The sequence below is a fragment of the Rattus norvegicus genome, chromosome 4 (genome assembly GCF_021556685.1).
Source record: "Rattus norvegicus strain SHRSP/BbbUtx chromosome 4, alternate assembly SHRSP_T2T, whole genome shotgun sequence".
Lineage (NCBI taxonomy): Eukaryota > Metazoa > Chordata > Mammalia > Rodentia > Muridae > Rattus > Rattus norvegicus.
In genome coordinates this window covers 41346104-41359275 of record NC_141537.1, presented here as the reverse complement: position 1 = coordinate 41359275, position 13172 = coordinate 41346104, and the positions used below count along the sequence as shown (strand labels likewise).

The 13172-nt window shown below is 37.2% G+C and overlaps 1 protein-coding gene across 2 annotated transcripts in view; it reads left to right on the top strand.

The window, feature by feature from the left end:
* Nucleotides 1-13172, top strand: part of Thsd7a (thrombospondin type 1 domain containing 7A) — a 446922-nt gene that overhangs the window by 341196 nt on the left and 92554 nt on the right. For both annotated transcript variants that reach the window (XR_015685737.1, NM_001191970.2), the window contains 1 exon segment: nucleotides 5104-5298. Coding sequence is in view for 1 of the 2 variants with exons in the window: in NM_001191970.2 (NP_001178899.2) it covers nucleotides 5104-5298 (195 nt within the window). In the remaining variant the exon portion in view is untranslated.

Genomic DNA, 13172 nt, shown 5'->3' with positions numbered 1-13172 from the left:
TTGAGTTGGAATTTTGATTGGGATTGCATTGAATCTGTAGATTGCTTTCATTAAGATGACCATTTTTACTATATTAATCCTGCAAATCCATGTGCATGGGAGGTGTTTCCATCTTCTGAGGTCTTCTTCAATTTCTTTCTTCAGAGACTTGAAGTTCTTGTTATACAGAACGTTCACTTGCTGGGTTAGAGTTACATCAAGGTATTTTATGTTATTTGTGACTATTGTGAAGGGTGTCATTTCCCTAATTTCTTTCTCAGCCTGTTTATCCTTTGAGTAGAGGAAGGCTATTGATTTGTTTAGGTTAATTTTTTTATCCAGACACTTTGCTGAAGTTGTTTATCAGGTTTAGGAGTTCTCTGGTATAATTTTTGGGATCACTTAAGTGTACTATCATATCCTCTGCAAATAGTGGTATTTTGACTTCTTCCTTTCCAATTTGTATCCCTTTGACCTCCTTTTGTTATGATTGCTCTGGCTAGTACTATATTGAATAAGTAGGGAGAGAGTGGGCAGCCTTGTCTAATCCCTGATTTTAGCGAAATTGCTTCAAGTTTCTCTTCATTTGTTTTGATGTTGGCTACTGGTTTGCTGTATATGGCTTTTACTATGATTAGGTATGGGCCTTGAATTCCTGCTCTTTCCAAAACTTCTATCATGAAGGGGTGTTAAATTTTGTCAAACATTTTCTCTGCATCTAAGGAGATAATCATGTATTTTTTCCTTCTATAAACTAATTTTGCCTTAAAAGTATTTACTAAGGGTATGTGTGTATTCCATGTGGATCACAGAGATCTAGGAGTTTAGATGTAATCCCTTGTCAGAGCAGCTATGTTACTGAATTAAAAATCCACTATAGTCTTCAAAGTGAATCACTTAATGGCTTAAGCTTAAAGACTTGAATTTAGAATCCCAAGATCCATACTCTGGTTTCTCTTCAGATCGTATAAATCTTTCGCCTTTTACTAAAGAACCCCAAGATCCACATAGTAGAATGGGAAAGCCTGCTCCAACAAGATATTTTTCCTCCTCACCCCTACCCAGACCATGACATACACACATAAATACAAAATGACTGTTAGTAAGTGATAAAGGTTATGGCATTATTTAATTGTAAAAGGGCTATGCTGCAGTAGGCTTTTGCAGTGATTAAAATCATGATAAAAATATGCCAATTATTATGAATGTATATGGTCAATGAAAACTCCTTTAAGAAAAAATTAAATTGAAGACTGTAGTTTGGCAGTTATCCTCCACAAAGAACAAATTTTTTCATACAAAATAGTGCTAGTTACTTCTATTGCTGTAAAAGCACCATGACCAAGGTAATTTATACAAACAGAAAGTTTATTTATCCTTACAGTTCTGGTGTGTTACAGTCCATGAGGATAGAACAAGAGCATAGTGGCAGGCACAGGTACCTGAAGGCTCATTTTTGACCAATAAGCATGCAGCAGAGAGAGAAAACCACAAATGGTATAAATCTTTAAAATCTTAAAGCCTGTCCCAAGTGATGTGATTCCTGTAGCAAGACCACACCTCCTAAACTTCCCGAATAGCACCGACAGTAACAATACTCCAATGTCTGAGACAGTGGGGTATATTTTCATCCACACTATCACAAAAGTAAAAAGAAATTGCAAAGTCCTTGCAGTGAGCTCTGTTTATAAAGAGAAAGAAGAAAATAACTATTGTGACTAGGGTAGTTGAACCCAAATAATGTTTTCCTGGTAGCAGTGTGCTTCTTGCTACCTGTCCCAATGTCCTGGGTTTCTGAAACCCAGACATAAACACATACACACACACACACACACACACACACACACACACACACACACACACACACACACACACACACAGTTTTATATTTGGATATGCCTTAAATAGCCCAATGGCTAAGCCATTTCCTAACCTCCCTGTGGCTGGTGTGTACTCTTCTCTGAAATTCCCGAGTTATTACTTACTAAAATCTATATTCCATCTTTGCTGCCCCCAACCCAGACCTGCAACCCCCATCAGCTGCAGTCTCTGGCACCTACATGATGGGTCTCTCTTTGTCTTCTGCACTCTCAGGCCTGGTGTCTCTCTTCCTTTCCTAGCATAGCAGCTATCTCTCTTTTGCTACCTCTGTCCCTTGCCTGGGAATCCTAAAAATCCCACCTTTGTCTTCCTGCCCCGCCATTGATCTCCAGCAATTTTATTTGCCAATGAAAACCAACTAGGGCAGTTTCCTTCAGGTTCCTACATTGAATGTGCAGAATCTCATGCAATTTTGGGGACGAGATTAACTTGATACAGGTGGCATTAAATCAAATCCACAATGGTGCTTAAGGCTTCAGTATTCCCCAGAGGCTATGACTGCATACATATGTCCTGCATAGAATCAAAGCAGCGCAAGTGTCCACGCAGATGAGAGAGCCAATCATAGTGTCCACCCATAGCTGAGAAGCTTTTGGGAAGTGCTGACTGCCAGGTGAGAGAGAGTCAGTTTTCTTCGAATGACTTGGTTCCTGATAGGCTACTCATGCCTCAGTAGTTGGCCCTACATTCTGATATCACTAGGCTCACTCACTGTAAACAGTGACACACATGAAGTTGGGAGGAAAAGGTGATGGTGACTGACATAGGAAAGGAGCCTTGGAAGAGGGAATAGGTGATGTTTATGAAAACACATTACATGTATGCATGAAATCTTCAAACTATTCAAGCAAAAGCTTCATTGTGAATGTGAGACAGTGGTGCCCAAGAGATAAGATAACTGATTACCTGGCAAAGCAGAAGAAAGTGCTGGATATCATCAGGGAGTCTCAGAAATTGCAATGATTATTATTGTGCCAACAAAGAACAAGTTATGCTGTTTTGGTAGAATAATATATTTAGAGGAGAAAAAATTTTCAAAAACCCTCCCTAAAAAAATCATGATGAGTGTACTGGCTGATACAAGGTAAGATCAATGTGACACATGAGAAGGGACATTTTGTTGACCCCTTTCGTTTATACACTAGCAAACAGAAACCTGTCCCTCAAGCCAGGGTACCCATTGTAATAGTATTATTGACACAAACACCAAATTGCTGCAAAATTATATTTTTCTGAGTGAGAATGATTGGAAACTATGAGATAAGATATAAAAGTATCACACTATCAGCTTCTGTTTCAAAGTTTTCTGTCATTCTATAGGACATTAGAAAAAATAAAGGGGAAAGTAAACAGAGAGATGATACAATAAAAAAATGCCCCCTCAACCTAAGAAAAGCTCAGTTTAACAGAAAAAAGGAGCCATTATTATTGCTCCCTTATAAATTATAAGATATTAACTGCCTTATTCAAAATAATGATTTTTGAGCCTACTTACTGCCAACATATCTATTAACCATATTGTCTAATGGGATATATGTCAAACTCCACAGCTAGTAATAGCAGTATTTCTGAAATCAGAGTCATAAAGGCAGAATGAGCCTGTTGCCTCAGTTGTAATTTTAATGGACCTCTCCTACTAGTGAAGAAGTCCAATGATTGAAGACCTTATATACTAGTAGCTATTAATAATAATATAACATAAATGCCATTTGAAGTAGTAGTTATTAAAATGTTAGCACATTTTTAATTGACTTCTGATTTTCTGTCTCGTTTTTCAAATATGTGACTGAAAGAGTGTGCAGTATAACAGCACTCCTTATTTTCAACTAGAGAAAATTAGCTTGGATCTGTTTGCATAATAGTTGTCAAGAGTGGTCTGGTCAGTAACCTTCCCTCCCTCAAGGTCTAATGCAACAGATATGATTTTTACAAATTGATTTGGATTGCCAGTAGAGTCTATGGCAAATGACAGAAACATTCCTAACTCAGGATCACAGTTTGTAATCAAGTCAGAGTCCAAACTTGTATCCTTTTCTCCTTTTACCCTTTTTCAGTTTCCTTGCTTCCTTTGTTCTTTATTAGCAGTAATACTTTCCTTTTCTCTAGCCTTTTCTCATCTCATTTCATTTATCAAATATTAATTAAACATTGTGTTAGTAACTTGTCTCATCCATTTGTATAAAACATGTAACAAAAGGTCTTAAAGAGCAGAATTAATTCTTTGGGCTCACAGTGTTAGTGATTGAACCCTATGCTCCTTGGTTCCACTGATTCGGGGCAGAAGATGAGACTAAATACCATGTCACAAGGAGAAAGGGGCTTTTCACTTCATAGTGGACAGGAAACAGAGAAGAACCGCAGAGAGCTTACAGCTCAAAAGACATCCCTCTCCTCAGGTCACACAGTTCCTCGATCCAGATACCATTTCCTAAAGTAGCTCCCCTGCTGGGGATTAATCATTCAATCATAAGTCTGTGGGAATATTTCCTATCCAAATGACAGATGTCAGTTTTTCAATAAGATATAAATATGGGGGGACAAAAAGAGAGAGTATTTTTGTACTGTAAAGCAAGTAGCTCTTTACCTGAACACCCACAGAGACTGCCAATGATTTTGAGGCAGTTTGATGCACCTTCTTACTTTTGCTCATGCTCTGTCTTATCTCCATTCTCCCCTCTCCCTGTATGGCCATCTTAAGCAAGGTGTGGTGATTGTATTCTATCACTTACACTTCCTAGCCACTTCCAATCGAAAAAGTAATTTCCGAAAAAGAGAACTCCGGCAGACTCAAAAGCATTTGTAGACATATCTGTGAGTTGGATCACAAAACATTGACACATAGTATGTAGCCTTCTACCACTGTTTGTAAATCATAGTTCAGAACTGAGCAGGAAATCAGAGGGTCAACATAATTTCATGATGTTCTTCATTGCACATTAATATTATAATTATAAAACTCACTTGTGGGAAGGTACTATAATTTCAATAATCATATTGACTTCTATGTCCATGCTTCTGAAAATTAAAAAAATCATTTATTTGGGCATTTATGTGTCTGTTTTTATGTTTACGCTTTTCTATACCTTTAACATTTCACTATGACAACCATGACTTCTTTTCATTTCATTTTTAATTAAGAGTTAATGGGAAGTAGTCTAATTTTACTGGACACCTGCTTTTTTTCAATCATTCATGTAAGTAGGCTTAATAAAGATAAACTGTTGGTGGTCATGTGTTTCCCAGGAGAAGAAGTGGACAGACAGCTATGCCGAGATGCAATCTTTCCTATCCCTGTGGCCTGTGATGCCCCATGCCCGAAGGACTGTGTGCTCAGTGCATGGTCCACGTGGTCCTCCTGTTCACACACCTGCTCTGGGAAAACCACAGAAGGAAAACAGATCCGAGCTCGGTCCATTCTGGGCTATGCAGGAGAAGAAGGTAAGGGCTCCATCCTCAGACGTGACTGTTTTCTGGAAACGTATGGCCATTTTCCTTGGGTAGCCTGTATAAGATAACACTTTATGAAAACGAGTTGACAGAAATCCAGCAGTGAATGACATTTAATACTTCTCTATGTGATTTTGTTCTATTATTAATAATTAATCTTGAAAATGGATCTTTAATAGAGGACAAAGGGTTTTTTTTCCCCCTTTTACCAGTTGTGTACAAAGGAAAAACAAAGAAACAAAACCCAAAACATTGAGAAATGGGTTCAAAAAAATCCAAACATTTCATTGTTTTTGATCTATTCCAGTAATTGGTTTTTTCCTTTGACAGTATAATGTCTCATAAAATTACCACTTATGTGCAATAAGAAAGTCATTTTAACTTTTAGCATGCAATCTATTGCTTGTCTGACACTGTGTATGTTTTCTACCATCTGTATTCTTGAGCACAGGCTCTGAGATCCACACAACTCCAGCTTGAATTCATCCTAAAGGTGTAAGGCATGTTTGTCACAGATCACACTCACCTGTAAGCTTTATTTCCAAGAACTACAGACAGTAGTCTCCTCTGAGACAACTAATGCAAATTCTAAAATGCTAATCCATCCTCTGCATGACTGCGTGAGACAATGTCACACTCTTCTCTTTCTGCAAAGTAAGAGAGGAAGGGGAAGAACACAGGAGCCACATTCTTTCCTACCAAGGCACACCTCCTTTCAGCAGTGTACTTGTGGCACCGCAACACCCCACACTAAATGACCTTTATTCACATTGAGGACTGAGAGATCACAAATTCTCTTTACGGAAAGCATACACACCTATTAATCCTTGAAATTAATCGTTTTTATTGATAGAGTATATGTCATTTGTGCCCCTTTTTGTTGTTGTTTTCAAGTGTTTTGGTGATGTGGCTCCTAATCTTATTTAATCATACTTGCTATTACTTTACATAACTGTGAATATTATGTAATTACCTTGACTTTAATACACAAGTGCAACATATAATATATAATAAGTAATTTTTTGGTAAAAATTCTTAATTTTTACAATGTCCTCAAGTATTTCCCACTACAAATATAACTGCAAGGAAAATTTATTTTAAAAAAAGCTTAAAAAAATAGACACATTAGAGAAAAAAATTTTTTCTGCGTTCTCCAAAACAATCCCAGTTTGACTAGACTACCTTCACACTTCAAACTCCATCAGCTCAGATTACATCTTGGGTTCCATTAAAATTAGATCTGTGGTCACCCTGCTTTCTGTAAACCCATTATACTCTGCAGACGTGTGCTCTGTGACTAGTAATGAGTGACTTTTCACCCCGGAGCCACGTAGCCAGGATTTTGCTGAGTCTGCAAAACTGCATCTGATCATTATGTCTGTAGATGAGACAGTTCACACTGAAAGGTCTTGAAAGGAAGAAATTCATGGTTAGTATTTGATACGCATCACCCACTTAATATGAAAGGGTGGGACTTCCATAATTTTTAATTAAGTCTAGTAGCTGCATCAGAAGCCAGTCACCCTGGCTAGCTGTAGATATTTGGATAGTGTACTGTAAGTGCATGGATCTAAACAAGTAGAATGCAGACTGAAATTTCTGTAAGTGAACATCTTACTCTGTGTCTCTCTCAATGGCATTTACAAAAACCAGTGTGACGGTGAGACACTTTAATGAAGATCTCATCTGCCAATTAATGATTTTAATACCTGTTGTTTCCTGGGTGTGAAAATAACATTTTATTTCATGAGAAATGAAATTGTTACAATACTGAATTTTTAAGAGTGGTTTTTATTTTCTTTCTGAGAAAAATACATCTACAGAAGTCTAAAATTATGTTTTCTTATCAGTGATATTTTACACAAATAGGTATTTTATTAGGCTACCAAAATTAGAGTGTATTGCAGGTTTTTTATGGAAAATTTTGTAGATAAACACAAAATTAATACATAGTATTTAGATATGAGATTATATAATTTTCTAAGAACATCTTTGTGCAGGGCGAGTGCATAAGTGTGGCAGTCATAATATAGCAAAAAGTCAGGCATGTGTGCTGGGGATAGTGACACAGCTTTGTCTTCAGCCTGTGAGCTCTATTTCCAGCCCAGGTGTTGATGTCTAATTCTATTTTATGATGACCATAACTTACTGAAATTTTAGGCGAGAGGGTGAGCTTATCTTCAAGGAATCCAAACAACAAAACAAAATAGAAACCTTCAGAAGAAAATTATATTTTGAGACTTATCAAGCAGGACCTGCTAACTTCAATACATTACATTCAGAAAAAGAGAAGATTATATAGGAAACTTCTTAAATGTAGCTATGCTAAGAAAACAAGGGACCTAACCATTAGTCATTTCTTTCTGGTTGGTAGCATAAATAAAGTCTACATAGGGCAAGAGTTGTGGCTAGTCAAGAGGTACACATAATTAAACCCTTGAGTAGACTTCAGTCTGGTTTACAATGACCCCAGTCTGCTATGGTAAGATTCTGAGAAAGCCCTTATTTGGAGAAGCCCCACCACTATCACCATCCAGAGATGATTGCTTTTATTTATGAGACAGCCTACTTTCTGCCCTGGAGTAATTGCTTCCACTTAGGGAGAGGGAGTCCCATCACTGGGTGTCTCATCTTGAGGGAATCCTGCTGTAGTAAGGGGAACTGGAGAGACAGTTTGGCAGCTAGTAACTACCATAACTCCAGCTGGAGAGAAACTGAAACTCCCCCTGAACCCACAGGCACCAATACACACTATGATAAGTACACACACAGGCACACACATATAAATTAAAAAGAGATAAGTCTTTTAAAAAAGAAATCTTGCTTAATCTAGTTATGCAAGTAATTGTGAATAATGAAGCAACTCAAAATCTCATCCTCTCAATAGTCTGCAATGACCACATGGGATCACTTCCGGCATTCCTTGTCAGAATTGCATGCATGGAATCATACAAAGCATCAAAAATTGTTATATAATTAAAAACACTGAACACGAAATCTTCAGAATTGTCTATAAAAATTAGGAAAATAGAGAAGAAATAGTTCCAATTAGCGGAGACAAACTATTAACAAGATACCTAAATGTGATACTTGATTCTAAATTAAATTCTTACTCGGGGATAGTTGGGAGTTTGGATGGGGCTAAGGGTATAGATGTGTTTAGGTATTGGGGCAGGGGAGAGGGTACCTTACAGGAAATATACATCAGATTGATTAGAGTACTGACCCTCATTCATCAACTTCTTACAAATGGTCAAGGAAAGTAATTGTTAATTCTGTGCTACATTTATGAAGTTAATTCCAAAGAATTTAAAAGAAAATAATGTGTATATATTTTTCCATACATTATTAGATAACATTATATGACATAGTATCAGCATTATACAAGAATATGTATAAAATTATTCATACTGAAATATCATCAGGAAACTGAATCAAAATTGGAAGCCCCTAGTCATGAGTACAGGAAAAAGTTTACTAGAATTCTTTAACTTAAGCCAGGTAGATGCAAGAGGTTGCTAAGGAGAGCTCAGTGGAAAAGTAAAAGTGTTTGTCATGCAAAGATGAGGGACATCCCCAACACTCATGCAAAAGAATCTAGGTGTTGCAGAATATGCCAGTATTTCCAGAGCTAGGGCAGCAGAGACAGATGGGTGTCCATGGCCAGCATCGCCTAAGCACTGAGCATCAGTCTCAGTGAGAGCTTGTCACAAACACAAGGTAGACTGCTCTTAAAGACTAGAATGTGGTGTTGACCCCTGGCTTCTACACATGCATGAACCTGCACACATATGAACACATACACACATATGTATTGATACATGAGAAGGGACATGAGACCTTTCAGGGGTCAGATTTTTTCTATTTAATTAAAATTTCAACAGACTTCATTTCTAAAACTAAAAATGATGCACATGTATTCTCAATGAGTGAAAAGTGAGAAAATATTTGTTTGCAAAGTTCAAAATGACCTGATATAACTTCTTTACCCGAATGTCAGTGTGCCTTTATATCTGTTATATGCAGAGAATAGATGCAGATTGAAACAGAATTATGCCAATTTTCTTAAATAATTAGGAGCTCTCGGAAATCATATTTTATAGTCAAAACTTGAAAGAAGTAACAGTTCTATTTTCTGAACTGTAATATGTTCATGCTTTACAATTTAGTGATTTTGATTATTAGAGCCATGGAGCAGCTGTGTTTCTTAGAGAGTTAAAAAACCACAGATCCGGGATATGTGTAGATATGAATGCTAGTTGATGTCTGTGTAGATGGTAGCACTTCCCCATCCTCTTGCTTAAGAGGGCATGAGAAAGCTGCACAATAAGAACCCTTCTTCCTATTTCTGCTAACGCTCTTTAGGATTCCGTTCTCTTAAGGTGTGCTGTGGACATCTTGATCTCAACAGTGGTCTAACAAGAGAGGGCTTTGGCTGCAAAGGCAGGTGACAGTAGGAGCACAGATGTCACTTCTTTCTATCATATACCCCATCCCTTTCCTTACATTGAATCCATTTACTTTCTCATATGAACACTACACTCTGACTAACATGTCAACATCACCTTCCCATGGTCATATCTGGGTGAATTCTTTTACATTTGTTTTTACTTTTGCTTAGACAAAATGATCTCTTCTTTCTTACCTCAGAAACCTTGCTTTTACATTTCTAGCTCTTCTTAGTTCATCAAATGCCTCCTTCTTCCAGATTTTTTAAGTCACTAATACACAATGATTCTTATTTCTTTCAATCTTTATCATATCACATACATCTTAACATAATTCTGATGTTCCACATAGAATTTTCCTCATGTGTATGTTTAGTTCACTCACTCTACCTCTCCTACTTCTTTTCCTCATCAATCACAGAATCCTTGACTGTGGTGAACTGTTTCTGGTGTCCCAAGAAACACCACACTTAAATGTTGTACATTACACTCCATATATAAATATCCCATTACCATATTGAATAGGACTCTTTTAAAATTTATCATATCAGTTGTAAATACATCAATACCAGAAACAGCAACCCCATGACTCTGACAACATGCATTATAAGAAAGCTTTTGCAAGAGTGATGTGGGTAGGAACAGTTATGTATTATTTAATATATTCTGATTTTTTCTGTATATATACAGCATATATGTGTGGTGTATATACAAAGATATTTGCACATAATTTGATGTTTTTCCATGTGTGTGTGTGTGTGTGTGTGTGTGTGTGTGTGTGTGTGTGAGAGAGAGAGAGAGAGAGAGAGAGAGAGAGAGAGAGAGAGAGTTTGTGCATGCACATGGAGACATAAAGAGGATGTCAGGTCTCCTACATTATCACTGTTTTTAATACTTTTTATTATCTATCTATCTATCTATCTATTTATTTATTTATTTATTTATTTATTTATTTATTTATTTATTTATTTTTACACTCCAGATTTATTTCCCTCCTGGTCCATACTCCGAGGGTTCCACATCCCATACCTCCTCCCCACTCTCCCTCCACTTCCCCATCCCCATCTCCACAAGGATGCCCCTCCCCACCAGACCTCTAATCTTCCTGGGCCCTCCAGTCTCTTGAGGGTTAGGTGCATCTTCTCTCACTGAACCCAGACCCTGGAGCCCTCTGTGTACATGTGTTGGGGTCCTCATCTCAGCTGGTGTATGCTGCCTGGTTAGTGATCCAGTGTCTAAGAGATCCAGGTTAATGGCGACTGCTGGTCCTCCTACAGGGTTGCCCTTCTACAGGGTTGCCCTCCTCTTGAGATGGTCTCTTGATAAAGCTGGGGCTGGGCTGGTGGCCAGGACCTTGTCTCTGTTTCTTGCCTCACAGTTCTGAAGTTGCTGAATCATGCAGCCAAGCACAGTATATTATATCAGTTCTGTAATTTGAATTCAAGGCCTCACATTAACAAGTATCCACATCTGTGGAATCGTCTCCCTAGCCAAATTCATCTCATTTTAATATAGCAGTTCTAGCTAATAGCTGGCACATTTATATGGACACAAAAGTTTCTTTCTTTCCTTTTATTAAAAATAATTTTTTTTCTCAAACTTTGCCTCTCACAGCTCGTCCCACCTCAACTTCTGAAGATTTATTTATATAATGGAATTTCTTTCATGTTCAGTAAAGCCTTTCCCATTGCCACAATGACAGAAGATCTAAGTAGCAGTTTTAGTGTAAAGCAGTTTACATGTAAGAGGACATTTTCACACTTATTACTAATTTTTTCATAGTTCATATTTTATAATTTCTTTATAGCTATGGAAATGCTCCCAAAGGGAATATTACATCTTCTATAAATAATAGATATTTTCAACATTATATTTATCAATTTTTCTAGCATAAAATTATTCTCCAACCAACACAGTGATGCTACAATGACTGCTTCTCCAAATTATATTTTCAAACTTGCAATATTGTAATAATTAAGACCACACTGGGGCTTGTCTGTGTGAGGATCCTACATCAGATTCAAACTGCTGATGTGGCTTTAATGTGGATTAGGGAGAGAAAATAAATAGCCTTTATGTCTATAAACTTAACAGCTACCTTGCAGTTTCTCGACATGTTATGCTGATGGTGTAGAAGTTTGTTGGGTTTTTTTTTCCTCTTATCATTTTTCCTCCAAAGTCAACCAGTCAATTCAAGTGTCAAAAGCAATTCAGAGCTTTAAAATCGGTTTCAACAGGGTACTTACTCTCACAATGAAAACAGTGTAGGTACAGAAATTTAATGTTTGATCAGCAATTTTACTATTACATATAAAGGAACTATTGAATAATTATATATAATCATTAGAGTACATTATATATAATAATATAGCATATAACTATGCGTGTATGATTAGATGCATTTGTTAATGTTGAATACATTCAGCACCCGGAGGAAGGATCTCTAGGCATACTGACTTATTTCTCCCCAATCCAATTAGCGTGGTTTAGAATTCAGTGTATTCAACTCCTAGGCTAGGGTCACCCAGCTGTATGATAGCAGCCAGCGTATGAAGTGTGACAGATGTCTTCACCTTCAGGAAGCAGGGACACTAATGAAAATATTCAGGACAGGCTAGTCTGATGTTGGAGTCATAATCAACAATGTATAAATGGCTCTAAATTGTTATTAACAAACTGCCAAATGATTAAACCGCTAATCAGAGGGAGGTCTGCAAATTTAGCTCTGTCATCCCTGGAGAGCATCTCTGGTATTGCTGCTAGAATCATCAATAAAGGGAGTCATGACATTCTCTAATCCATGCCTTTAACAATACATCTCTTCCTATTTTCATAATTAGTTAAAAAATACATTATCTTCCTAAATTTCTTATTAGTACAGTGGTCACATCATTTCACATGCTTGGGTTTAAACACCCAATAATTTTTATTCACGTGACAGTTGTAAATTCAAATTGAGAATCCACCTCTTGAGTTCATGCAGTAGGCATGGCACATAAATGAATCCAGAATGTTGACCTTCACACCAAGGTCAACTAATTAAAGATGTGTCTGTCTATCTTAGCTTTAACATCCTCAGCATCATTTCTCTGTACCTTAAGTGCATTCTTGAAACGCAGCAGCTAAGCAAAAGTTATGATGTACTTGCCATCACTGACAGTGATCATGAACATTGCTGTACTGGCTATAAATAAGTCTCAGATATGCCAAAGAGGAGACGATCAAAACCAGCTAAATGACACTCTAGACAAAGGTAATGCTAGTTATTTGATTAAGACTTTTAATAAACCTTGTGGTGCCACTAAGAATCCAACAGGACTAAAGATGTGTCTCCATGATAGAAGCCTTGCCTAGCATGTGGAAAAGGTCATGGGTCCCTTCCCCCAGGACTAACAGGAAACGAATGTAACAGCATCA